This window comes from Trichomycterus rosablanca, chromosome 19 (genome assembly GCF_030014385.1).
Source record: "Trichomycterus rosablanca isolate fTriRos1 chromosome 19, fTriRos1.hap1, whole genome shotgun sequence".
Lineage (NCBI taxonomy): Eukaryota > Metazoa > Chordata > Actinopteri > Siluriformes > Trichomycteridae > Trichomycterus > Trichomycterus rosablanca.
In genome coordinates, this window is record NC_086006.1 from 24,922,151 (window position 1) to 24,949,884 (window position 27,734).

General features: G+C 43.9%; 1 protein-coding gene across 7 annotated transcripts in view; it reads left to right on the plus strand.

Annotated features, from left to right (window-relative positions):
• LOC134333277 (utrophin-like) overlaps positions 1–27,734 on the plus strand; it is a 200,784-nt gene that overhangs the window by 67,848 nt on the left and 105,202 nt on the right. For all 7 annotated transcript variants that reach the window (XM_063015178.1, XM_063015182.1, XM_063015177.1 and 4 more), the window contains 14 exons: positions 1,319–1,546; positions 1,661–1,833; positions 2,641–2,785; positions 3,620–3,792; positions 4,919–5,054; positions 5,359–5,508; positions 6,221–6,376; positions 6,845–6,934; positions 7,494–7,608; positions 8,272–8,450; positions 8,569–8,686; positions 10,432–10,637; positions 11,424–11,578; positions 13,731–13,920. In XM_063015178.1, the coding sequence (XP_062871248.1) occupies positions 1,319–1,546; positions 1,661–1,833; positions 2,641–2,785; positions 3,620–3,792; positions 4,919–5,054; positions 5,359–5,508; positions 6,221–6,376; positions 6,845–6,934; positions 7,494–7,608; positions 8,272–8,450; positions 8,569–8,686; positions 10,432–10,637; positions 11,424–11,578; positions 13,731–13,920 (2,214 nt within the window). The remainder of the gene's footprint in view (positions 1–1,318; positions 1,547–1,660; positions 1,834–2,640; positions 2,786–3,619; positions 3,793–4,918; positions 5,055–5,358; positions 5,509–6,220; positions 6,377–6,844; positions 6,935–7,493; positions 7,609–8,271; positions 8,451–8,568; positions 8,687–10,431; positions 10,638–11,423; positions 11,579–13,730; positions 13,921–27,734) is intronic.

Consider the following 27,734-nt stretch of genomic DNA (forward strand, 5'->3'; position numbering starts at 1 on the left):
TTTTGCCTGGGCAGAGTAGAGACGTTATTCACAAGTGAATCGACTCTTTGAATCAAATCTGTTCAGTAAACTTGACTCATGAGTTGACTCACAGTGAACGGATCAGACAGTTCGACCTGAAAGCTTTTGCGTCCAGTATAGAATTGTTTGCTGAAATTGTTTGTTTACACTCACAGTCCATTTTATCAGCTCCACTTACCATATAGAAGCCCTTTGTAGTTCTACAATTACTGACTGTAGTCCATCTGTTTTTCTACATACTTTTTTTAGCCTGCTTTCACCCTGTTCTTCAATGGTCAGGACCACCACAGAGCAGGTATTATTTAGGTGGTGGATCATTCTCAGCACTGCAGTGACACTGACATGGTGGTGGTGTGTTAGTGTGTGTTGTGCTGGTATGAGTGGATCAGACACAGCAGCACAGCTGGAGTTTTTAAATACCGTGTCCACTCACTGTCCACTCTATTAGACACTCCTACCTAGTCGGTCCACCTTGTAGATGTAAAGTCAGAGACGATCGCTCATCTATTGCTGCTGTTTGAGTCGGTCATCTTCTAGACCTTCATCAGTGGTCACAGGACGCTGCCCACGGGGCGCTGTTCACTGGATATTATTGGTTGGTGGACTATTCTCAGTCCAGCAGTGACAGTGAGGTGTTTAAAAACTCCAGCAGCATTGCTGTGTCTGTTCCATTCATACCAGCACAACACGCACTAACACACCACCACCATGTCAGTGTCACTGCAGTGCTGAGAATGATCCATCACCCAAATAATACCTGCTCTGTGGTGGTCCTGTGGGGGTCCTGACCATTAAAGAACAGCATGAAAGGGGGCTAACAAAGCATGCAGAGAAACAGTGGGACTACAGTCAGTAATTGTAGAACTACAAAGTGCTTCTGTATGGTAAGTGGAGCTGATAACATGGACAATGTGTGTAGAAACAAGGAGGTGGTTTTAATGTTATGGCTGGTGTATGTAGACACCTTGTGCTCCCAGCATTAACAGTGAGGTTTTTAAAAAATCCCAACAACACTGCTGCACCTGATGCTCTCATACCAGTATAACACACACCACTCACACCACTGTCATTACTGTTAGTTCACTGCAGTGCTAGGAATCGTCCACCGCACCCCACAAATAAATCAGTATACAGACAGTATACAGAGTAACAGATGGACTACAGTCAGTAATTGTATACCCAGTGCATCTATATGATAAGTATAAGTGTAGGTCATAAATTATCATACATAAAAGGTGTGATGTGACAAACCGCTCGCTCTGACTTGTATTCTATCTCTTCTTGCCCCCCTGTGCAGGAGCTACACGTCATCAGGACCCGTCGTGTCATGGAAGTCGACCTCGAACCGTCTTCCACACCGTCCCTCCATCAGGACGAGCGGCGCACGTCTCTCTCACCCTCTACCTTTCTGCTGGACGTGAACAAGGTTCTGCTGGCCATGGCTGATATCGAGCTGCTTCTAAACTCCTCCGAGCTCAGCGGAAGCCTGTATGAAGATTTCTCCAGTCAGGAGGACACACTGCGGGTACGCAACCATCTTAAATAAAGCATTGGGAAGCTAGGAACCATGGGAAATGAACCAAGGAAGGATGGCGAGTAGAAATAAGATTCACAAGCTTCTTCTGTATATTTTCTGTAGAACATCAAGGAGAATCTGGAGCGGCTGGGCGAGCAGGTGACCCTATTGAACCAACTTCACCCTGAGGTGGTCCAGGATTCCTCCAGACAGGAAGTGGTGCAGATGGCCGACGCCATGATCCAGCTGAACGCTGAGTGGGACCGAGTGAACCGCGTGTACAGCCAGCGCAAAGGGTGAATCAACGTTTCATGTGCTGCTAACGTACAGACATAATACATGCTTGCACACACACAATCACCTATCTGAGCAAAGGTATTCACACCACGAAAATAAATGCTTACACACACACAATCACCTATCTGAGCAAAGGTATTCACACCTCCACCAAATACATGCTTACACACACACAATCACCTATCTGAGCAAAACAGTATGTACACATCCACCAAATACATGCTTACACACACACAATCACTTATCTTAGCAAAGGTATTTACACCCCCACCAAATACATGCTTGCACACACACAATCACCTATCTGAGCAAAACAGTATGTACACATCCACCAAATACATGCTTACACACACACAATCACCTATCTGAGCAAAACAGTATGTACACGTCCACCAAATACATGCTTACACACACACAATCACTTATCTTAGCAAAGGTATTTACACCCCCACCAAATACATGCTTGCACACACACAATTACCTATCTGAGCAAAGGTATTTACACTCCCACCCAATACTTGCTTGCACACACACAATCACTTATCTGAGCAAAAGAGTATGTACACATCCACCAAATACATATTTGCACACAGTCACCTGTTTGAGCAAAGGTATTTACACCCCCACCAAATACATGCTTGCACACACAGTCACCTGTTTGAGCAAAATTATTTACACCCCCAGCAAATACATGCTTGCACACACACAGTCACCAATGAAAATCACATTAGTTATCTGCCAGGCCGTGTGTATGCTGTGTTAAACAGTGATAAAAGTGGAACATTATTGTGTTTGTGCATGTGCAGGATGTTCGATCGCGCTATTGAGGAATGGAGGAAGTTTCACTGTGATATGAACGACTTGTCTCAGTGGCTGAATGAGACCGAGCAGGTTCTAGATGAAGAAACAGACAAAGATTTGGAGCCCGAGCAAGCACTAACCCAGCAAGAGGTCAGTATAAGGGTTGTTCACAACAGCTGCTGCTAATGTGTGTAGAAATGTAAATATATTGAACACATTTGATGAAATGTTTTTTTCTTCTCCTTTGAGCTGCTTTAGCAGATCTGGATCGTGTACGCCATATGCCCTTATTGACTCAAATTTTCTAATTTTTATTTGGACTTTGGCTGATTCGAACCCATGATCCCTAGGTTCATGGATCTCAGCAGTAGTGCTCCTCCGTTTGCATACTATATATACCAATGCCTGTGTTCGGGATGTCAAACATGCTTATGGTCAGGTGTCCAAATACATTTGGTCATATAGTTTATCTTTCTGCGCTTGACAGACACTATTAGAGAGCGTGAATCAATATTTTCTGCTTTTTGTAGCGTGTTTATGATGGAAGTTGGCTATTAGAGTTCTGCTTGTGCTTATATACAGTCTATAGCTCGTACTGAATGCTGCCTCCGGTGTTCACACGGTGCAATTGCATCAGCTTAAAATGACATGATGTTTTGCTCTGAGGCACATTAACATTTTTGCATTGTTTGCTATCGATATTAATTTATTTTCCTTTTTCAATTCCATTGTTTCACATTCATGTTTTTAAAACAAAAAGATTTGTAGAATTTGTGCTGCGCTTCCAGTGTGAGATCTTTGTTACACGGCAGTCAGTCTGCACAGCGTGAGCATGTAGTTTCATCGATTTACTTGCACAAAAGCATCGATTCACACAGAGTTCCCCACAGTGCTAAATATTCTCCAAATCATCCCGTGTCTTCCTGAATAGACCTCAATGTCTTATTTAAAATCACATTTTTCTTGATTTCTGTGTGTGTCCAGGAGCTGGAAGAAGGTTTGGTGAGTCACCAGGTTGTGCTGGCTGAACTGATCCCATCAGCAGACCACATCATTGGACAGCTGTCCTCCCCGGATGGTCCTCTTCTGCAGGACAAGCTGGACAGTCTCTCGCAGCGCTGCGCCGTCATACGCAACAGAGTGGCTGAGCGCCGCAGGTAACACACAGAATGCAGCAGGCAGGGTCATTAAGAAAAGCAATTTAGAGCAGTCGGTCCACTTACTGGCATGTTTTTAGGAGGTGGGAGGAAAGCAGAGTATCTGGAGGAAACCTATGTGGACGTTGAGAGAACACATTGATTCTTTACAAACTGTGACCAGAAAAGGTTGAAACCCAGACCGTTAAGACCCTGGAGCACTTAAAATACTCAGGAGTCAATAAAATAAATAAAGGGATTAAATGTCGCTCATGTGTGGTCAGATTCGCACAACTAGGGGTGGAAATGAAAAAAAAACCCACTCGAAACAGCAGATTGATCCACATGTTTGTGATTTAGCTGCATCGATTTACAAATTAGATATTTAGTTTAAATAAACAGTGATAAAACATACTAGCCCACCAGTGCAGAGATCTTCAGCTCTCGAGTTCTAATCTCAGCTTTGCTATGAGCCAACCAGGCGCCTACACAGACACACGATTGGCTGACCAGTCGAGGCACCTGCATGGGGTGGCAGTACAAGGCTCTCTACATGTAATTCTGTGCTCTGTGAGACCACGCCCCTGGCAGGTGAAAAGAAGCGATTGGCGGCTGTGTGCGTGTCTGAGCAGACGCTTGACATCTTGTCCCTGGATTACAAATGGCAGTGGGAGGAGACCCCATCCAACCATGACTCCCTTAAACATGTCAGATTGTGTTTGTGATGCCTGGCCAGGTCGGGGGCTCTGCTGAGATGTGAGTGACCGCTGCACCACTCGAGTCCTGCAATGGAAAGACGCCCTGTGCAGGATAAAGCCGATGATGAAAATAAAATGATCTTTTTAGTTTAACTTGGTCAGTAATTCACTTTTAGTTCGAATCTCAGCAGTTCTATCGGCCGGTTGGGAGTCCACACAGACCTGATGGGCTGTGTCTGGGGGGAGGGGAGCTCTCAGTGCTGGTCTCAAGTCCACATAAAATAAGGAAGGTTGTGTCATGAAGGGCATCCACAGTAAAAACCGTCCCAAATCAAAATATGTGGACCAGAATGATCCACTGTGGCGACGTGTAAATACGGGAGAAGCTGGAGGGAGATAAAGGTCAATAATTTCCATTCTGATTCTTGGAGTTTTCTCTGTGTTTGTAGGTTAGCAGCTGCTGATCCCGCTGTGGTTGAAGTGGTGCAGCGCAGTGCTGGTCTGGCTCAGTGGTTAGAACAAACTGAAGCTTCTGTACTGACTCTACCCGTCACCACCACTGACAAGAACCTTCGAGAACTCAAGGTGAGTCTCATCTTTCCCAGGTTCTGCCTTCGTGGTATCAAACAGGCCTGTAATACAACAGTGAGCACTTCTAACTGACCATTAACTGACCGCTAAATGCTGTTAGCACTCACTATATGTGGACAGTTACAGACTGGTAGTTTTCTTTCATGCACTGTGGGTGTCTTATCAGTGGCTTTATATTTTTGGTTTAAAAATCCCAACAACACTGCTGCACCTGCTAAACTTGAATGTACATGCGACATGGATAAACCTCTCTCTCTCTCTCTCTCTCTCTCTCTCTCTCTCTCTCTCTCTCGCTCAGGCTTTGGCGGAGCAGATGGATTTGCAGAACGAGAATTTGACGTGGCTGAACAGGAACGCAGCGCCGATCCTCTCCAGCTCCAACCTGAGCGCCCAGGAGAGAGACGTCCACGCGTCCAGCCTGCGCCACATCAACATCAACTGGAACAAAGTATTTTACTTCAATTCATTCTTGTGCACTAGGGATGTAACGATACACTCTACCCACGATGCAATGCAATGCGATTCACGATACTGGGTTTACGATACGATTTTTCCCCCGATTTTTTTTTTTTAACAAAATGAAATTGAAGACAAATTATGACGAAGTTTACTTTTATTATTTTTCTTATAAAAAGGAAATAAAATCCTGTATTTGTGATTATCTTTTATTTATCTAAATATTGAATGTCCTTTTATTTCTGAGGTAGGTACAAACTATGCAAAACAATTTTGAATTTAGCCTAATTTGGCTGAAAAACCCCGAATTTGGCAACCAGGTGTAAAGCCCCAGTGACGTCAACCAGGCGAGGTGTACAGCGCCAGTGCCCTCTGCTGTTTAAAGTGAATATCGATTCATTTTATATGTCAAATCGATCGGTTAATAACTGTCTTGTGGTGAATTGTTACATCCCTAATGTGCACAAATGCATTTTTTTAGCATGGTGTGTCACATGACATGGCAGAACTAAGTGTTTTTTGGTTTTAAATCCTCTTTCCTGGGGTACAAGATGCCACCAGGGCTCAGTGGGAGTATCTACCCACTTTGAGCAACGGGTGGGACTTTCGGAGCGTATCGTTATCTTCCTCTAACGTGTTTATATCCCTGTCCACTGATGTCACCTGTCCAGGGTTCAAGAAGTTCTTGATGTGTCTCTCTGTAGGTGACGCGAGAGTTATTGGATAAAGTGAGAGACGTGGAGGCTCGGCTACAGGCCGACGCTCAGTTCCAGGAAAGGAGGAACCGTCTGGGTAACTGGATGTTCCTCACTGATCAGTCTCTGAGTCGGAACGCTTCCCTGTTGCCCACTGAAGTTCAGGTACTTCAACTGGCTCTGTAGAGCATTTTATCCATCAGTACAGCACTGATCTACTGTCTAAACCACAGAGCATTCATGGGTGTTGTGGACACACCCTTTGCTTTTCAGTTTTGTACCAGTTTATTAAAGGTCTTTTTTGTTCTACTATGACTGTGTCCCTGTTCAAAAGACATGGTTTGAGCTTGGTGGGGAGGACCTCTAGTGGCTTGCAGAGAGCCCTGACCACCAAATCACTAGTCACCTCTGTCTGTGGGAATTTGTGCCTAATTATACAAAATAGTCTTTCATTCCAGTCTTGATAAACTTAAAAAATGCCTTTTCCAGAAGAGTTAAGGCTGTTATAGCTGCAAAAATACTAAAACAAATAACACCCATAGATCTGAAATAGAATGTCCAACATGCTTATGGTCAGGTGTTCCATACTTTTGATATTTTTGATGCAACGCTGGTGTGTGTCTCGTCCTGCAGGAGCTGGAGTCGACTGTACGGGAACAGAGGAAGGAACTGGATCTTCTGCTTGTTCACTCTGGTGAATCGTTAAGGAAGCCTCACGAAAAGGTACAAATGAGTTCAAAACTGTGGTGTGACTGGTGCTGACGCCCAGTTAAAATAGCATTTTCTGCTGCGGGGTGGGGCCGAGGTTTCTAGTTCTCTATTATAGTTTCTCTGCCGCTGGCACCACCCCATGTCCGTCGAGGAGGGTCTGTTCATGACGCATAAACTTAGAGAGAGTCTTACCCCATATCGAGAGTTATGCTGTGCTCTTTGTGTTCCTCCACTACTTGTGCTGGGGCCTTAATTGAACACTAGTGGTCGCTGTTGTAGCAGCAAGGTTGAGAAATCTTTATTTATTGGCCAATTGTCTGTTAAGCTTGATAGTTCGAGTAGAATCTGAAAGAATCAGAAAAATAATACCCCCCAAATAGCATTTCAAAAAAATACTGTTTGCTAGAGAACATCTGCTGTAGCTCCCATTAGTATAAATAAGTCTGATCTGATTCTCCTTTTTGATCACATATTATTTCAAATATTAACCAGTGTCCTCGGCTTGAACGTGGTTGAAGCCAACTTATTGCTCTGTTTAAATGACTTTTTTATGGTTTTGATGTGTTTGTAGAATGAAGTCCAGCAGCTGGAGGCGGACTGGAAGATTCTGGACGCCAGACTGAACGAGATACCGAAGAAGTATCAAACGCCGTGGATGCACCAGATCTCCACACAAGTTTCACCAGGTTAGAGATGGAGAATATGCTCAAAATCTTCCTTCCTTCATGTATTTTTACTGCCTTCATTTCATTCTCCTTTCTTTTTCTGTCCTCATTCTTTCTTTTTTGCGGTACGCTGGCTCGGTGGGTAGCACTTTTGCCTCACAGCATGAAGGTCCTGGGTTTGATTCCCAGGTGGGATTTCTCGACCTAGCAACATGTTGCAGCGTTTAATTCTTCTTTACTCTTGCTCTGGGGCGGCACGTTGTCTTAGTGGGTAGCACCGTCGCCTCACAGCAAGAGGGTCCTGGGTTCGATCCCCAGGTGGGGCGGTCCAGGTCCTTTCTGCATGTTCTCCCCGTGTCCGTGTGGGTTTCCTCCGAGTGCTCCGGTTTCCTCCCACAGTCCAAAGACATGCAAGTGAGGTGAATTGGAGACACTAAATTGTCCAAGACTGTGTTTGATATAACCTTGTGACCTGATGAATCTTGTGTGTAATTAGTAACTACCTGTCCTGTCATGAATGTAACCGAAGAGTGTAAAACATGACGTTAAAATACAATAAACAAATGATTCCCAGGTGGGGTGGTCCAGGCCCTTCCTGTGTGGAGTTTGCATGTTCTCCCCTTCTGCTGTGCCACACATATCATATTCCTTATCTTATCTTTACTCTCGCTCTGTCTTTATCAGTGAGCGCAGGGGTTCAGAGGTCGGCGATGCCCAGCGATCCTCCTCTCAGCTCGGCGTACGTGAGCGATCGGGCCACGGAACTGGCCGAGTGGCTGCAGCTCATTCAGCAGATGCTCAAATCCAGCATCGTTACGGTGGGAGACACCGAGGAGATCCGCACCACCATCAGCCGCCTGGAGGTCCGAGTGCTGCTGCACAAACCAATAATACATGTTTCTAACAGAACAGTGGTGTGTGTGTGTGTGTGTGTGTGTGTTGTTCTCTAAACTGTGTGTGTGTGTGTGTGTGTGTGTGTAGGTAACTAAAGCAGATCTGGAACAGAGGCATCCTCAGCTGGAGGAGATTTTCACTCAAGCTCAGAACATCAAGAATAAAACCTCTGACCTGGATGTGCGCACAACCATCACTGAGAAGTGTAAGATTCATTCCATGGTGCTGCTGTTTCCTTTTGTCTCAGCATCTCAGATTTTTTTCTCATGTTTATTTTATTTCTGAAGCTTCCTGTTGCTTCTACACCGTCTGTACTGCTTGTACTTTTGCTTCCGTTTACTTTTCATGTCTTTTTTTTCATTCCTTCTTTATTTACTCTACACCCCCACAGTTACTTAAATAAAACCAAACACCCTAAACCATATAGTCTTTTTATGAATTTCTATAAAGAAACATATCGACCCCCAATTTGACTTGACAAAGATTGAACCTTTTATTCAACCATGCAGGCTAAATCTGGAGCTGAATAGCATAGCCCAGACACGCCTTTGTTCCACCCCACCCTGGAAAATACGAAGACCTGACATAATATTTGGAAGTGCACATAACGAGAATATAGACACCCACCCAGCTACATATCACCAAAAATTCATTATGGTTAAACAGAAACTCAAGTATCAACGGCGATTGTAACTGATAGTCAAACAAAGTAAATGTACCATAGAACAGCTCCTCTTTTACAGCCGAAGCTTATGCTCTTGTAATGGCTTTAGACCAGGGGTGGGCAAAATTTTGGTTTAAGGGCCACACACAGTTTTAAAATTTGACAGACGGGCCAGGCCAGTAGCAGATGGGGGGGTAAACTGATATGAATTATCACTTTAAGAAGGAATATAGGGTGACACGGTGGCTAAGTGGGTAGCACTGTCGCCTCACAGCAAGAAGGTCCTGCATTTGATCCCCAGGTGGGGCAGTCCGGGTCCTTTCTGTGTGGAGTTTGCATGTTCTCCTCGTGCCTGCGTGGGTTTCCTCCGGCAGCTCCGGTTTCCTCCTACAGTCCAAAGAAATGCAAGTGAGGTGAATTGGAGACACTAAATTGTCCACGACTGTGTTTGATATAACCTTGTGAACTGATGAATCTTGTGTGATGAGTAACTACCGTTCCTTTCATGAATGTAACCAAAGTGTAAAACATGACGTTAAAATCCTAATGAACAAACGAAGGAATATACGTGTGTAGAGACGATAGCGTCGACTTTAGCGAAGATCGGTAGTGTTTGGAGTGCGCCATCTAGTGGAATCAATTAAAATGAAATGAAGGCGGTCTTGAGGACAATTTTGTAAATATTCAACAGGCCAGATAAACCACCACTGCTTCAGACTATATAGACACTCACTACCAAAACAGACAAAGCACTGACATTCACTGACTCCAAATCCTGCCTGCAAGTTCTGGAATCCCATACTCTACTCCACCCAACCACCATAAACATTTAGGAAAAAACTCACATACGTACAGGGAGCAGCTTTAACATAAAGTACTGCTGGATCCCCGGTCACTGCGGGATAACAGAAAACAAAAAAGTAGATCAGCTAGCTAGACAATAAACCTCAAGCTCCCATTCTCTGAAATCTTCAATTTAATAACAGCATACATACAAAACCAGTGGCAATCAGAATGGAACTCACTAACCAACACGTATAAAACAAACGTTATACACAAGATGCCGTATGGGACACACTCGACTCGACTGCAAGCATGATGATAAACTTCCTTACAAATACAAACTTAAGGACTTGTTTAAAACCCCAGTAAGTCCAGGGTCGTGTAAAAACTCATGGATAAAATGTGGGTCGCTTGATTACTGGCACTGATTTTTGCACCAGTTTATGTAAGATGATTCAACATGTCAACCTTTCTGTAACCATTCCGCTCTGTTTTCTGATCAGTGGAGAAAGTTCGGAGCCAGTGGGACGGCACCCAGTACGGCGTGGAGACCCGACTTCTGCAGCTGGATCACATGATCACACACAGCGACCAATGGCAGGAACAAAAGGCTCGGGTAAAGGATCTGATTGGACAGAGCGAGGCTCGTCTGCACAGGCTGTTGCAGATGAACCGAGAGCCGCTCACCAAACAGATCGGCGACAACAAGGTGAGAACAGAACCCGGATCTTACGTCTGATTCGGCTGCTAGCGGGGTCTCCTGTAACCCATGGACTGGTACCGGTCTGCGGCCCGGTGGTTGGGGACCACTGATCTAAACCGAGCTTTTCTTCATGTCTTCATAGAGCTTACTTTGTGCACAAGGACAGGCAGGGGTCTTCCCTAAACTGTTGCTACAATGTTGGAAGCAACTTTGTAACTTCCTTTATAGAACTGATTTATTACACCTGTTAGCGATTGCTGTGGCTGAAACACAAATTCATTAATTAGAGGGGTGTCCCAATACTTTTGTCTATATAGTGTATCATGTATCATTTAACATGGCAGTTACTGGAACTTTAGGGCCTAGTGGTTAAGATACTGGTCCTGTAAACAGGAGGTTGCCAGTTCAAGCCCCACCACTGCCAGGTTGTCACTGTTGGGCCCTTGAGCAAGGCCCTTAACCCTCAATTGCTTAGATTGTATACTGTCACAACTGTAAGTCGCTTAGGATAAAAGCGTCTTGCAGTACTTATCTGAGCCTGCAGGGGGAGCTGGAGTCCTGCATTTGAAGCAGCCCTGCTAGGTTGATGTTCTCCTGCTCACTGTTTATCAGATGTTAATTTATTGAACTAAAATATATCAGTGTTTATTAAAGCTTCACAGATTTTAGAGCCGAATTAAAATGCAGGACGTAATTTTATTAGCAATTTTTTTGCGCAGCCTTTTAATCAATATTTTGTCTCGCGTTTATTCGTTTATTTATTTAATATTTTTCCCATTCCACCCTCTCAAGGCCTTCCTGCAGGACCTGAGTCGAGAGCACGTGACCGTGGCAGCTTTTAACGAGCTGTGCAATCAGCTTCTGCAGGACTACGCTGCAGATGACACTCGCCGGGTCAAAGAGGTGATGGACAAGCACGCGGCGTCCTGGAGCGCCATCAATAACAGGTACGCAAGCAATATGAAACACGAGAGGTTGCCAAGAGCTTGCACACACAGTTCCTTCCACCACACACACGGACACACACACACTCAGTGCAAGAAAGAGGACACGGATATTCAGCATAGAAAATGTCAAGCGGGGCATCGTGCACCTGGACGAGATCCTGCATGACGAGCTGTTCCCAAGCCATGACGTAGAGAGCCAAAAGTATGTGGACGCCAGGATTTACATGACTCTGTTCTCCAGTTGCTTTTAGTCAAAGCCGATTACTATAGTGACTGAATACATTCCAAACATTAATGGTTAAAGGGCCTTGATCAGAGGTCCAACAGTGGCAACCTGGCAGTGGTGGGGCTTGAACCAGCAGCCTACCTTTAACACTAGGCTACCAGTACCACAACACATGTACATTTACAGCATTTAGTAAATGCTTTTATCCAAAGTGAAATAGAAGTTTAATCATGTACAATTTAAGCAATTAAGGGCCGTGCACAAGGGCCATGCTTAGGGGCCCTAAGGTGGCAACCTGGCAGAGGTGGGACTTGAAGCAGCAACCCAATTTCTAGTTCAGTATCTTAACCCTTCAGCTTTCTGATCATCTCATCCTGAACCTAAACCCATGGGCATTGTTATGGATTTGCTCTCTGAGAAGGCTTTTTTTCCGTGATCTTTTGGAACATGACTGCTGGTATTCCTCACAGCAGCATCACTATGTTCTGGAAGTGATCCTTATCATCCCTGATCATAAAAAAATAATAAATATGGCATTAAAATCCAAACCAGTAAAAAAAAAAAAACCCAAACACATTACAGCCTCTGATGGTTTAAAGATCTTTGAAGACCAAACCTAAATCGACACATCCTGCCCAAAAGTATGTAGACACCAGTGGCGATTTCTCTAAGACTGCAAGGGAAGCTCAGCTTCCCCTAAAATGTCAAAAATTAAATGGTGAAATATGTACAGTTGTGTTAACATTTCATTGACTACAAATGCGTTAGAACACGTTCATCTTGAAGACGAGTTCGTTCAGAATCAGCTACTTATCACAAATCGACTCGATTTTGTTAACTTGACTCATACGTTCCCGGAGCGTCAATGCATTTACCCGCAGATGCTGAGCGTCTCTTTGCTTCTATGGGGCTGCATGGGCTGAGCTTCTCTGGGGGAGAATGGAGCTGTGGGCGGGTCTGGACGCTGAGCTTCTGCAAGATGATTGGAGGATCAGTCGAAAGGCTGAATCCCGTTTTGATTGACAGCTGTCGCTGGGAGCTTCAGTACCATTTTGGAGTGAAGTCGGATTTTGCGAGTGAAGTCGGAAGACAAACTGCAACCCATTTCATGCCATTTTCTTGAAAACTAACAAAGGGGAGAATTTATACATTTATATTAGGGCTGTCGAAGTTAACGCGATAATAACGCATTAACGCAATCTTAATTTAACGCGATTAAAAAAAATAGTGCCATTAACGCAATTTCTAGTTCATGTTGAGACTTGACTGGTAGAACAAACGTTTTAATGTCGGACATGTCACCGTTTTTCATTTGCGGTTTGTTAACAAAATGTAAAAGAGCGTCGTAGCATTTGCACTTGCATAATAAAGAAATAAATACACGCTATATTCACAAGTTGTCGGGAGCAGAACACTTTATTAACTTATTCTGTTACGGTAAAGAATACCGGAGTCAAGCACGTTAGTCCATGAACTATGGAAGCCCCAAAGGGTCAAAACACACTCACTTCGTGTAATATTACTGCCTAGTATGTGAGTGAATAAAACTCCCTTACAGTTTTCTCTTGTCCCAGCAGTTTTTAACATCAGTACATTTAGCATAAAATGTGTTCACCATTTTAATTGTAACATTTCACTTAAAAATCCTTGTTTTCTATAACATTTACACAGATTTTTTTTAATGCGATTAATCGCGATTAACTATATGAAATTCTGAGATTAATCGCGATTAAAATTTGTAATCGTTTGACAGCCCTAATTTATATATAAATAAATTGACAAATTTTATGATGTAAGCCGACAATGAGCTTCCCCTCTTTGAAAGACCAGCAGCCGCCACTGGTAGACACCCCTTGTAGCCAATACATCACTCAAAGGTCATTACTGACTCATGAATGGCCGTTGTTGTGGTGTTGTGTTCTTTAGGGCATCGGATCGTCAGGCGGGTCTGGACCTAGAGCTGAAGAGTCTTCAGGGGTCCCTCAGGGAGCTCGAATCCTTCCTCAAGTGGCTGCAGGAGGCCGAGACCACCGTCAACGTCCTGGCCGACGCTTCACAGAGGGAGGGGCTTTCTCACGACTCCGCCCGCGCACGGGAACTGAAGAGCCAGCTAGAGGTAAGCGCTGGGGTGACTTTTTTTTTTTTTTTTTTCTTCTCAAAGTGGACACAGATTGGGTTGTAATGGTCTCGTGAGTCCACGCCCCAGCAAACATTGTGTCAAACATAACTAATTAATGACTGCGATTAGGAGGAGGGGTTAAGCCCTGTGATGGATTGGCGGCCTGTCCATTGTATTCTTGCCTTGTGTCCAGTGTTTCCCGGTGAAACTAGAGCTGCTGCAGCCCTGACCAGGATAATAATGATGATAAATAAAATAGTTTTATAGTTTCCAAATCCAGCTTGTGAATCTGCTGCTGCCTGCACAACCTCTTCTGACACGTCCCGTCTGCGGCCACTTTTTGTCACCTGCCAGTCTCGGGTTCCCACTCGAGACAAAGAGCCCCGCTAAGCTCCATGTGACTCCATATCCCAATCACACAGACGCATGGAACAATCCCGGACATCACATATTGTAGCGGCAGTGAGGAGAGACCTTGTCTGACCTTCCCTCCCTCAAACACGGTCACTTGTTTTTGTGTGGACGTCCGGCCGGGTCGGTGGCTCTGACACCCGAGCGTTCTGAAATGAAATGATTAGGGACATACAGATATTATAACTTGCCACCTTAAATGCCATTGTTTATATTGTTAATTTAGACTTTACAAATGTAGGGACAAGGCCTAGCAGCTGCCTCGTGTACATTCACAAAGAAGTAAGACCTGAAGTGGTTTGAGATGTAATATTTTTGCTGTTCTGGCCTTGAGATGATTTCTGTAGGTTGGATTTGAGCTCTGAAGCTGTTGATGTTGAGTGTTAGTGTCGTTCCAGCTTAGCCAAGCTGTCTACCGGCATGCAGAGATTAAATCAGATACTAATTCATTTATATATGATGCTGACATGCAGTAGCATCCTGGATACCTGCTGAGTGGAGATATTATTAGATCTGTGTGTGTGTGTGTGTGTGTGTGTGTGAAAGTTCAGTGATTCCCCTGTCGCCACGCATTTGTACACACTTGAACTAAGCCACGGCGTGAGCATGATTAAAAGCTGAAGCCACGTGTGCGAGTCAGCTGGAGGTTTCACCTGAATGTAGAGGTGAGTGAATTTCTGCCCTCGAGCTCTGACGGGTGAGCGAGCATGAACGGCCCTTCCATAAAGCGATCATCACTCTACAGGAACCTTTAATTCTTCTGTCAGCCATGACTGTTGGAATTAAAATACTGCAAAGCAGCGTTTAACTCGATCACATCGTCCTTACGGCTTCAAATCGGTCTCAGGAAGAACGGAAAAGACAAACGAAATTGTACGAGAGTGGTGCGGCCGTCTATTATGTTAGCCCAGGGTTTTTCAACCCAAAAAAATGAGTAATAATAATGAAATAAAATAGAACTAACGCCCCCTTGTGGAGGCTTTGTGTTACATCTTGTATAGAGAGAGTAAGATGCATTATGTTGCCTGAGATGATGGGTCGCTAGACAACTACCACAAGATCCCTTTATTGATTCTTGTCTGGCAGAGGAAATGCCTGGTACCCTTGCCTTCGTAACAGCGACACCTGCTGTCTGATAAAGGCACGTGCTAGAATGGTGGAAGAATACTACAGTATAGTGTGCTCATCTGTGTGAGGGAATCCAAGCCCAGTGGCTTCACATGTTAGAGTAAGCGTGTGCTAGTGTGCAGGCCTTCGTGGTCATATACTGTAGTGGCTCTACCTAATGGGCATTGTACACATCCGGCCCTCTGGCTGTCCACAACCGGCCCTCATGAGATCAGTGGTAATTAGAAATCAGACGTAAATAATTTCCCCTCCACAACAGTCCCAGTTTCTCATATGGCCCCTTGCAAAATGTAATCGCCCACTCCTGACCTAATGGGTCCAACTGCAGCCCAACTAGACCTGTTTATATGGGCACATTGTAGAGAATTATGATGCCACATCATACAGATAGAAACACACCAAGTTAATCATTCCCAGGACGTAGGACTATCGTTCATGTACGTTGATGTCCGACCCGCCGACACCACACCCTGGATTGACCCAGTGGGCTGGTGTAATTTTCCAGTGTGCCACCTGACACCCCCAGATAAAGAGCCTATCATTAAACTTTGTATGTATGTATGTTGGCGCTGTTGGCTGAATGTTTTTGGTTGGTGGACTATTCTCAGTCCAGCAGTGACCGTGTCAATCAGCGCTGCTGTGTCTGATCCACTCATACCAGCACAACACACACTAACACACCACCACCACGTCAGTGTTACTGCAGTGCTGAGAATGATCCACCACCTAAATAATACCTGCTCTGTGGTGGTCCTGTGGGGGTCCTGACTATTAAAGAACAGCATGAAAGGGGGCTAACAAAGCATGCAGAGAAACAGATAGACTACAGTCAGTAGTTGTAGAACTACAAAGTGCTTCTATATGGTACGTGCTGATATATATCACCTGGCTGATTGGCTGTGTGTCTGTAGTGGGAGGGACTGTGGCCAAAACAAGTTTTCTCCTAAGTTGGGCAGGTACGACCTCTGCTGACCGGTCATAGTCCCTAGTAGGTCATAAAAAAAAGCAATCGGTGGCTGCACGTGTGTCGGAGGGGGCGTGACGGCCTCGGCCCTCTTTGTTTGGTGTGCATTTGAACTTGGCCATGTCTGTAGTAAAGCATCAGTAAATAGTGATTCCTATAAAATTACATCTCTCTCTCTGGTCTATAAAGCTTTTTTTGTAGTGTATCGATCGGTCAGTCCTTCTGCCCACCTGTTCTGCTCGGCTATACGATTTACTCTCACAGATTGAGCTAATGATCGCACCTTCAGGGGTTTATTAAAGCCTGCTGGAGTAGAAAGAGCATTTAAATGACTGGCGCTTATTTAACCTCTCCAGTGCATTTTAACTCTGCTCCAGTGGACCGTGTGGTGTCCATTAAACACCTGAAGGTGTTCATGTGGATCACATCCTGGCCCTTAAGCTTTAAATACGGAGGGACGGCTTCAGATGGTCAAGCATTTTACCGATTTGGATGGTTCAAGTTATAAACGGCTTCATCATCATGAAAACGTCGTGTACATACTAAAGACTGATACAGAATTTCAATAGAGGATAAACAGGAAGCTGCTTTATTATTAATTATCAGCTATTATAGGGGATCCAGCTTGTTTACGTCGCATCCGGACCAGCTGTTGGTGCTGTGAAATGTTCCCCAGCCGATCGTTTGACCAGGGCTTATGGGTCCCGCAGGAGTCCCGTATTAATGCAGCCCTGGACGTCTTGCCAGGCCCATCGCCAGCCAGAGCAAATTGTGCATGGCGTATTGCTTACATGGTAATGGTGTTTTGATGCTTTCTGGTAATAAAAGCAAATGAATTCTCCCCTTGTGCTTTGGATTGCATCTAAAATTAGTTTTATGGTGGTCGCCTTATGAAGCTGGTGTGGTCATCCAGAGTCTAAATAGGTCAGTGTATCATATAATACAATTGCCCCAAAGTTGATGAGGTCTGGGCCTGGTCTGGGTGCGTTTGAAGGAAGACAGACAGAATCTTGTGTACACGGGGGAATTAAGTATGTCCAAATTTGCACAGTGCAGATTGTGGAAAGCGCTACAGAAACATGATTAGAAGTCTTTAAAAAAAAATCATAATTTTTAAATCCTGCGTGGGCTGTTCCCAAGCCCTGATGTAGAAAGCCAAAAGTATGTGGACGCCTGGATTTACATGACTTCATTCTGCAGTTGCTTTTAGCCAATGCTGCTTACTACTGTGCCTGAATACATTCCAAACATTGAGGGTTAAGGGCCGTGCTCAAGGGTCCAACAGTGGCAACCTGGCAGTGGTGGGACTTGAATCAGCAACCTACCTTAAACACTAGGCTACCACTACTACAACACATGTACATTTACAGCAATTGGCAAATGCTTTTATCCAAAGTGAAATACAAGTTTAATCACTATGTGGCCAAAAGTATTTGGATATCTGACTATGACCATGTTGGACATCCTATTTTTAAAACAAATGGTATTAAAATAGAGTGACCTCTGTGATCTGTTCAGCTAGAACAAGAGCCACTCTTAAGGTATGTATGTGGGAATTTGTGCCCAGTTAGCCAAGAGCATTTGTATGGCTGGGCGCTGATGTTGGTCAAGCAAGTCTCGGTTGATGTTCCAGTTTATTCCAAAGCTGTTCAGTGGGGCTGAGGTCAGAGTCTCTGTGCAGGACACTGGAGTTTCTTCATGTCTTTATAGAACTTGCTTTATGCACAGGGACACAGTAATGCTGAAACAGGAAAGGACCTTCCCTAAACTGTGTACTTGATTTATTACACTTGTTAGTAATTATTATGGCTGAAACACATGAATTTAATAATTAAAAGGGCTGTCCGAGTACTTTTGTCCGTGTCATGTATAAGTAAATCAGCTCTGCAGCTGCTGGTGTGTATCGAGTGTAATTGGTGATTCCCTCTACAAGCTCACGTGACTCTTATGAAAACTAACACGACAGGTTTTGAAGTGAAGCGCTCTCAGAACTTCATTTAAAAGTGCTCGACATTATTAGCTCAGAATTATTGCTGTTGTCACCCAAACGTTTATGAAACGACTTAAGTGCTCCTTTCAGAACGAATCGTCGGCTTTCCGCTGACTGATTTCAGCACTTTAACTCTTTTCATAAACATTAGATTTGAGTCCTGGCTGTGATCAGTTTAATCAAAAACAGAGCGTTAAAGCTAATGTTTATCGGCCGCAGACCAGAGCGTGTTTAACAGTACACACATCACGGTAGCGCAGCGGGTAGCGCGGTCACCTCACAGCAAGAAGGACCTGGGTTTGATTCCTTTCTGTGTGGAGTTTGCATGTTCTCCCCGTGTCTGTGTGGGGTTCCTTCAGGTTTTTGTCATAAATGTGTGTGTGTGTGTGTGTGTGTGTGTGTGTGTGTGTGTGTGTGTGTGTGTGTGTCTGCCCGGTCATGAACTGGCAACCTGTCCGTGTGGTGCAGGAATCTATTGCACTAGTCAGGATCTGAACATGATTGGTTTTATCTCAGGGTATTCGTGTTTTGTGCCCAGTGTTTCCTGGTGGAACCAGACCTGCCGGGACCCTGACCAGGCTAAACCGGTTGATGAAAGTTAAGTGATTTTGGATCACGATATTACTTGGTTGGAAATGATATAAATGACGAGTGGCACGGTGGCTCGGTGTGTAGCACTGTCGCCTCACAGCAAGAAGGTCCTGGGTTCGATCCCCAGGCGGGGCGGTCCGGGTTCTTCCTGTGTGGAATTTGCATGTTCTCCCCGTGTCCGTGTGGGTTTCCTTCAGGAGCTCCGGTTTCCTCCCACAGTCCAAAAACATGCAGTCAGGTTAATTGGAGACACTGAATTGCCCTATAGGTGAGTGTGTGTGTGTGTGTCTGCCCTACAGTAGACTGGCGCCCCGTCCAGGGTGTCACTGTGTGCCTTGCACCCGTTGAAAAGCCCACCCCCCCCCTTCCCCTGACCCTAATTGGATAAGCGGTTAAGAAATGAAGTGAGTGAGTGATATAAATGATGTTTTTAATCGACAGTGTTAATTAAACAGTAACTAATAATGACGACTGGAAGTTCTGATTGGCACTCATTGAACTCGGACCCAGTAGACGTTTTCATGCTTCTTATTGGTGTTTATGGGTTCTGTCCAGTTAGAGTTTATAGCCTGATCCTCCTGCGCCCTGTGTCCTCTTCACACTGAGAGATTATTGATTTTAGGCCGGGTCTGTTACTGCTTGTGTGAATGGTGGGACAGAAATGAGACTGTCTGCATTGTTCACTTGGAGAGGACTTGATTGGAACAGTTCTAGCCTTTTTTTGCTCTTTTCTCTCTGTTTTCCACCTTATTTCCTACATTTACTGGCTCTGCATTGCCTGATCTAATGCTTTATTTTTTAAGTACATGACAGAATGATCTTTAGTGATATTGCACCAATGCTAAAACCTCATCAGCACCGGTTTTGTGCTAAATGACCTTGTTTTCCTGAAGCACTGAACCTGTTACACTGATTTAACGTAGCATGTTAATTTTTTAATGAGCAACCGAACCATGAACGTCCAGGAACACGTTTAACTACAATAAGTACCAAAAAGAAGGAACTTTTGAACAGCTCCGGTGGCAAAAGTGTCTCATGGATCAGGTTTCAATTTTGGTTGTGTTTAGTGTCAGAGCTGCTGTTCATTCTGTTAGTAATCAGTGTAATCAGTGTCCCTCACACAAACACAGCGTCCAGACGTCCTTACAATGTTTAACCTCTTTAGGGCGGCACGGTGGCTCGGTGGGTAGCACTGTCGCCTCACAGCAACGAGGTCTCCAGTTCGATTCCCAGTTTGAGCAGTCTGGATCCTTTCTGTGTGGAGTTTGCATGTTCTCCCTGTATCTGTGTGGGTTTCCTCCCACAGTCCAAAGACGTGCGAATGAAGTGAACTGAGTGTGTTTTTCATTAAACTTACACTGATGAATCTTGTGTAACGAGTAACTACGTGTCCTGTCATGAAGGTAACCAAAGTGTGTAAAACATGACATTAAAATCCTAATAAATAAACAAACCTCTTTAGGGTGGCTCTGTGGGTAGCACTGTCGCCTCACAGCAACAAGGTCTCAGGTTTGATTCCCAGGTGGGGCGGTCTGGGTCCTTTCTGTGTAGAGTTTGCATGTACTCCCCGCATCTGCGTGGGTTTCCTCCGGGAGCTCCGGTTTCCTCCTACAGTCCAAAGACGTGCAAGTGAGGTGAATTAGAGGTACAAAATTATCCACGACTGTGTTTCACATTAAAGACTTGAACTGATGAATCTTGTGTAACCAGTAACTATCGTTCCTGTCATGAATGTAACCAAAGTGTAAAACATGACGTTAAAATCCTAATAAATAATTAGAATCTAGATAGAAGACAATCTACACGGGGTACACGTCACCCCTATATTCAAATATGCCTAAAATGTCCACCCTTATATAGTGATGTAAAAATTATATATAAACATAATCCGCTCACTGGCTTTGCATAGTGTTTTTAGGATAATGGGATACATCATGTTCCCATCAGTTGTTGATAAGGCAGGAATGTTTTACAAATGTCCCCCCAATGTTCACTTCATGGCTGTGACCTTATGTGTTGGTGTACACATCAAAATGTGTTTTTATAGGGGTTTATAGGTGAACAGCTTTTTCCCCAGAGCTGTCTCCATACTGAACTCTGTCCTTCGTTAACCCCCCACATCTCTCCTCCTGGTAAAGGCTGCACTACAATCTTTTTTCTGCTTAGTATAATATATCATTGGTACATACCTCATACGTCATTTGTTCATATCTCATTTGTTCATAATTTCCATCTATACCGTATACATCAGTTTACTATGTTTTATATAAACAGTACATTCCTCTATTATGTTCATAGCACCTTAATCTGTATCACTTTAATCTGCACAGCACCTTATCTTAATCTGTATATTATGTCTTTAGCTATATATCTTGTTTATAGTACATTCAATAATATATTCACCTGTATATCTTGTTCATACCACAGCCCATATCCTGTAAATAATGTATATCGTAGATACCGTTTATCCTGCACTTGCTGCTCAGATGCTAAACTGCATTTCGTTGCCTTGTACCTGTACATGTGTAATGACAAAGTTGAATCTAATCTAATCTAATCAAAGTTGGAGGTTCCAGTTGACTAGTATTCTAGGTTTGAGTATTTCAGAAACTGCTGATTTTCTTGGATTGTTATGGATGACACACACGCACCGAATCCGTATCGTTACGCTCTACCAGCTGACACCTGAGAACCAGAAATCGATATCGGCTGAAAGAAAGGCATCTGTGGATCAATAGTCTTTAGGTATATCAGCGTCCTAACACTTCAGAAGCCATGCTTTAGCTGTAAATCTGAACGGTATTGTCTTACAGATCTGTGTTTAAAGATGAACTAAACGGGTTACACTGGTCTGGGTTCGGAACTTAGCGCTGCTATCTGCTGGTTGGGTATCTACACAGACGTGATTGGCTGTGTCTGAGATGGGGGGTGGGGGGGGGGGGGGGGGTGGTGTCTGAAGCTTTATGATGGGTCACCCTATTCAGAGCATTCCTGCCTGAAACATCCCATAAGAGTGTAAACACAGGGGTGCAGGAACAGGAAAGGGTTTGGAAGCACGTCATTTATTAATTTATGTATATTATCAGTTACATACATCTGTGAGCGATATGTGTGGCTGTAACACCTAAGCATAACTAACAGGGGGTGTCCAAGTACTTTTGACCAGCTAATGTACTTAAGTATGATGTGTACGTTGCCTGAGTAACCGTTTCCAGAGCTGCTGTTCACTGTTCATTTCCTGCCGTCGTGTTCCCGTCTCCGCCTCGGTTCAGTGGGGTTAGCGTGCTGCTAAAAGTGCTTTTATCATTTCATCAGGGTCACTGACGGGGTCCGACCACTAACATTATGACGCCCTGACGTCACTATGATACACTCACACACACACACACACACACACACACACACACACCAAATACAGGGAGCTTGGAATAGATGTCAGGATCCTCTTAATGTTTTATGCAGATTAAAGTTCACCTTCAGTCACATTCTGCACAGAACATGTTAAAGGACGGAGGGACGAAGGGACAGGAGGACGTACGCTATACGGACAAAAGTATCCGGACACCCCTTCTAATTTTTGAATGCATGTGTTTTAGCCACAACAGTTGCTAACAGCCATAATAAATCTATCATATACAGGAAATTTTAATTTTTATTTATTAGGATTTTAACGTCATGTTTTACACTTTGGTTACATTCATGACAGGAACGTTACTCAATACACAAGATTCATCAGTTCAAGTTTAATGTCAAACACAGTCATGCACAATTTTGCATCTCTAATTAACGTCATTTGCACGTCTTTGGACTGTGGGAGGAAACCGGAGCTCCCACACAGACACGGGGAGAACATGCAAACTCCACACAGAAAGGACCCGGACCGCTCCAGCTGGGAATCAAACCCAGGACCTTGCTGTGAGGTGACCGTGCTACCCACCGAGCCATTGTGCCCCCCCCCCAGTCTCACACCCTTTTCTTACTCTTTCTGTCTCTCTCTTCCTCTCTCATTATTCCCTCATTCTCACTCTCATTTCCTTTTTTACTCAATTCAATTCAATTCAATTCAATTTGCTTTATTGACATGACAAATTTACATATTTGTATTGTCAAAGCTTACATTAGTATATATAAATATTTGAAAAAAAGAACAAGTATATACATAGAAAAAAAATGGTAATAAAAAATTCATTATGTAATTAGACAATTATTCACACAAAAAAAAGAGAAAATATTAGTGTGTGTGTGGTGGGTGTGTGATGTGTGTGTGTGTGTGTTGTGTGTGGTGTGTGTGCGGGGGGTGGGTGGGGGGATGATCTGGTGTTTCACTCACTGTCCCGGAGTGTGTGACACTCCTGTACATATCTGGCTGCAGTGGAGGCTGATGGTCCCTCTCCTAATATAATGGCCAGTTTCTCGCTGTCTGTCAGCGTTCTGAAGCCGCTCACCTCTCTTCCAAACTGATCAAAATATTTGTGTCTAATTGTTGTGTATTTTGGGCAGTTTAGAAGGAAGTGCACCTCTGTCTCAACCTCACCTGTCCTGCAGTGACCACACAGTCTCTCCTCTCTGGGGATCCAGGACTTTTTTAACCTGCCTCTCTCGATGGCCAGGCTGTGGTCACTCAGTCTGTATTTGGTGAGAATGTGTCTCTGCTTCGTATCTCGGACAGTGAAGAGATACGTGGCCAGGTTGTATTCATGTTTTAGGGTCAGATAGCAGTTCAGTCTGTTTTGGGATTGAGTTTGGGTTGTCCAATGTTCCAGATAAGTGTTTTTGAGGTGTTTGATAATTTGGGTGATCCTGATTGGTGTTTGGGAAGCAGTGCTGGTCAGAGAGTTAGGGTTGTTAGGGGTCAGAGTGTTGGGCAGTCTCTGGACCAGCTGACACAGGGGACTCTTTTCAGGGTAGAGCTCTTGGGATAGGAGTGCCTGAAACTGCAGGCTTGTTGTGGGACTGGATTTTAGGTGCATCCAGAATTTAAGGGCTCTTTTTTTAATATTAATAATTAATGGGTATCGGCCTAATTCAGCCCTGCATGCGTTGGTTGGGGTTTTTCTTTGTACATGTAAAATCATTCTGCAGAATTCTGCATGCAGGACTTCAGCGGGATGCTTGTCCCATCTAGTGTAGTCATGATGACTGAGTGGACCCCATACTTCACTACCGTATAGCGCAATGGGCAGGATTATACTATCAAAAATCTTTAACCAGATTCTAATTGGGATGTCAATCTTAATGAATTTGTTTTTAATTGAATAGAGGGCTCTGCAGGCCTTCTGTTTCAGTGCATCCACTGCCAGACCGAAGCCTCCTGAGGCGCTGATTTTGAGCCCCAGGTAATCATAAGAAAGGGTGTGGTCTAGGGCGGTGTCTCCTAGATTGAAAGTATATCTGCTTTCCTGAGATCTGGCTTTCTTTTGGAAGATCATGATTTTAGATTTATCAGGATTTACTGTCAGGGCCCAGGTCTGACAGTACTTCTCCAGCAGATCCAGATGCTGCTGAAGCCCCTTTTCTGTGGGCGACAGCAGCACCAGGTCATCCGCATAGAGAAGAAATTTAACTTCCGTTTTATTTAGTGTCAGGCCGGGATTTGCAGATTACTCTCTCTGTCTGTCTCTTTCTGTCTGTCACTATTCCTTTCTCTCTTTCCCGCTCTCTCATCCTCTCTCACTCTTTCTGTCTGTCTCTGTGTGTCTCTCTCTTGTTATTTCCTCATTCTCTCTCTCATGCCCTTTTTTGATTCTCTCTCTCCCGCTCTCATTATTCTCTCATTCTCCCCCTCATGCCTTTTTATCTCTGTCTCTCTCTCTCTCTCTCTCTCTCTCTCTCTCTCTCTCTCTCTCTCTCTCTCTCTCTCTCTCTCTCTCTCTCTTCTCTTGTTTTCTCATTCTCTCTCTTATGCCCTTTTTATTCTGTCTCTCTCTCTCTCTCTCTCTCTCTCTCTCTCTCTCTCTCTCTCTCTCTCTCTCTCTCTCCCTCTCTCGTTATTCCCTCATTCTCTCACTCATTCTCTTTTTTATACTCTCTTTTGTTATTCCCTCATTCTCTCTCTCTTTTTCTCTCTCTCGCTCTCATTCTCTCTCTCGTTATTCTCTCTCTCTCTCTCTCTCTCTCTCTCTCTCTCTCTCTCTCTCTCTCTCTCTCTCTCTCTCTCTCTCTCTCCCATTCTCTCATTCTCTCTCTCTCGTTATTCCCTCATTCTCTCTCCCGTGCTCTTTTTTTGATTCTCAGTCTCAGATGTAATTCCTTGTTCGATGGTGCGTGAGGGAGCATTACCTCCATCTCCCTCTCGCTCTCAGATCTAGTTTCTCTCTTCTCAGTGAAAGCTCATTTAACACGTTTGCTTTTAGTTTTATTTTGTTGTGTTTTGTTTAGTGTTTATTCCTTTATACTCTGATCACCAGCTCTCTCAAAAGCAGCAGGAATCATCCGTGCTTACGTTTCTCTTTCTCCTGCTTCTCCTCCTTTTGCTTTATTCTTTTGTCTTCTTGTTTGTTGCTTTGTTAATCCTGGGTTATTTACTCCAGCTCTCACAAGCAGCAGGATCATTCTGACTACATTATTTTGCTTTCTCGCTTCTGGTCTTTTTTGCTCGTGTTCTTTCCTTTACTCTGTGTCATTTACATCATTCAGACACTGCTGAAAATTCTGGTTATTATTTCCTTTTGAGCTTCTTACAGATGATAAGCTGAGGATAATTTTTCTAAGACGGACTCTGTGCTGTTTTCCTTGATTCTGCGTCACCTTGAGCGTCAGGCTTCGTCGCTTTACTGCTCTGATGTGATGTTTTGCTCTGGTACTTGAATTTGATCGAATTACCATTTCACAAAGGTCACTGTATTATGAGGGTTTTTTTTATTCATATCAATTGAGCTGTTTTTTGGCTCTTCAGTTTTTAACTCACCTAGTACAGTTATAACATGTAACACTGCTGTGGTATGTACAGTGTATCACAAAAGTGAGTACACCCCTCACATTTCTGCAAATATTTCATTATATCTTTTCATGGGACAACACTATAGACATGAAACTTGGATATAACTTAGAGTAGTCAGTGTACAGCTTGTATAGCAGTGTAGATTTACTGTCTTCTGAAAATAACTCAACACACAGCCATTAATGTCTAAATAGCTGGCAACATAAGTGAGTACATCCCACAGTGAACATGTCCAAATTGTGCCCAAATGTGTCGTTGTCCCTCCCTGGTGTCATGTGTCAAGTAAAGGTAAAGGTGATGGACTAAACCCAATTGAGCACCTGTGGCGCATCCTCAAGTGGAAGGTGGAGGAGTTCAAGGTGTCTAACATCCACCAGCTCTGTGATGTCATCATGGAGGAGTGGAAGAGGATTCCAGTAGCAACCTGTGCAGCTCTGGTGAATTCCATGCCCAGGAGGGTTAAGGCAGTGCTGAATAATAATGGTGGTCACACAAAATATTGACACTTTGGGCACAATTTGGACATGTTCACTGTGGGGTGTACTCACTTATGTTGCAGCTATTTAGACATTAATGGCTGTGTGTTGAGTTATTTTCAGAAGACAGTAAATCTACACTGCTATACAAGTTGTACACTGACTACTCTAAGTTATATCCAAGTTTTATTTCTATAGTGTTGTCCCATGAAAAGATATAATAAAATATTTGCAGAAATGTGAGGGGTGTACTCACTTTTGTGATACACTGTATGTTATGTTACACATCATGGCATCTTATTCTGCTTATTAGCACAATTAATTGGATTAGGATTGGCCTTAAAAAACAAGAACTGTCTAGCTGATTGAATTCAATAATATTTATACTTAATCACAAATAATATTTATATGTAAGCTCATCTTTGCTCAGCAGTTAAGGTACAGGACTAGTAATCAGAAGGTTGCTGGTTCAAGCCTCACATCTGACAGCTTGGCACTCTTGGGCCCTCGATCAATGCCCTTAACACTTAATTGCTTATAATGTATTCAGTTTCAATTGTAAGTCAAATGAATAAAGGTGTCTGCTAAATGCTGATAATGTTATTACCTAATATTTAATTACCCTGGTTATTGGTGATTCACACAGAGAGCAGTATTGCGTACGGAGAGTCATGCACTGCTCTCCATTATCCCCAGACTCAGATGCCATCGACCATCAAGCAGAGGCCGTTATTGCAGACGTTAGTCAATTATGTCTGTGTGTAGGCACCTGGTCGGCTAGTTTTATCTCGAGATCTCAACACTGGTGGGCTAGTGTATTTTATTGCTGCTTCTTTTGTTATTGTTTTTAACTGGAAAGGTCATTTCAGTTTATCAGTCTGCACTCATTACTTGATGCAAATCCCATTCTTGATGTCTTAAGACTCCGACTATTTTCCCTCAATTCGACTCCCAGTTTTAAGTTCATCTAAAAAGCTCATTTTGAACCAGTATGTCACCACTTTGCACCGATCAGCATTATTCCTCGACTCTGTGCAGACGGCATTAATCAGCCAGCAGAGGTCGTAGTTGCATCAGTTATGAGGTCCCTATCCGGATCATCCCACCCTGTAATAACAACAATCCACTTGTTGTTCATATAGCCGCCCAGTCCAGCCGGATGGCAGAGCTGAGATTTGATACGATGTATTTGAAATCCCAGCTCTGGTGTGCTAGCGTGTCTTACCGCTGCGCCACCTGAGCGGCTCGCTATTGGTTTTTAACTGGAAAGGTCATTTCAGAAAATTGGTCTGCACTCATTTCTCGATGCAA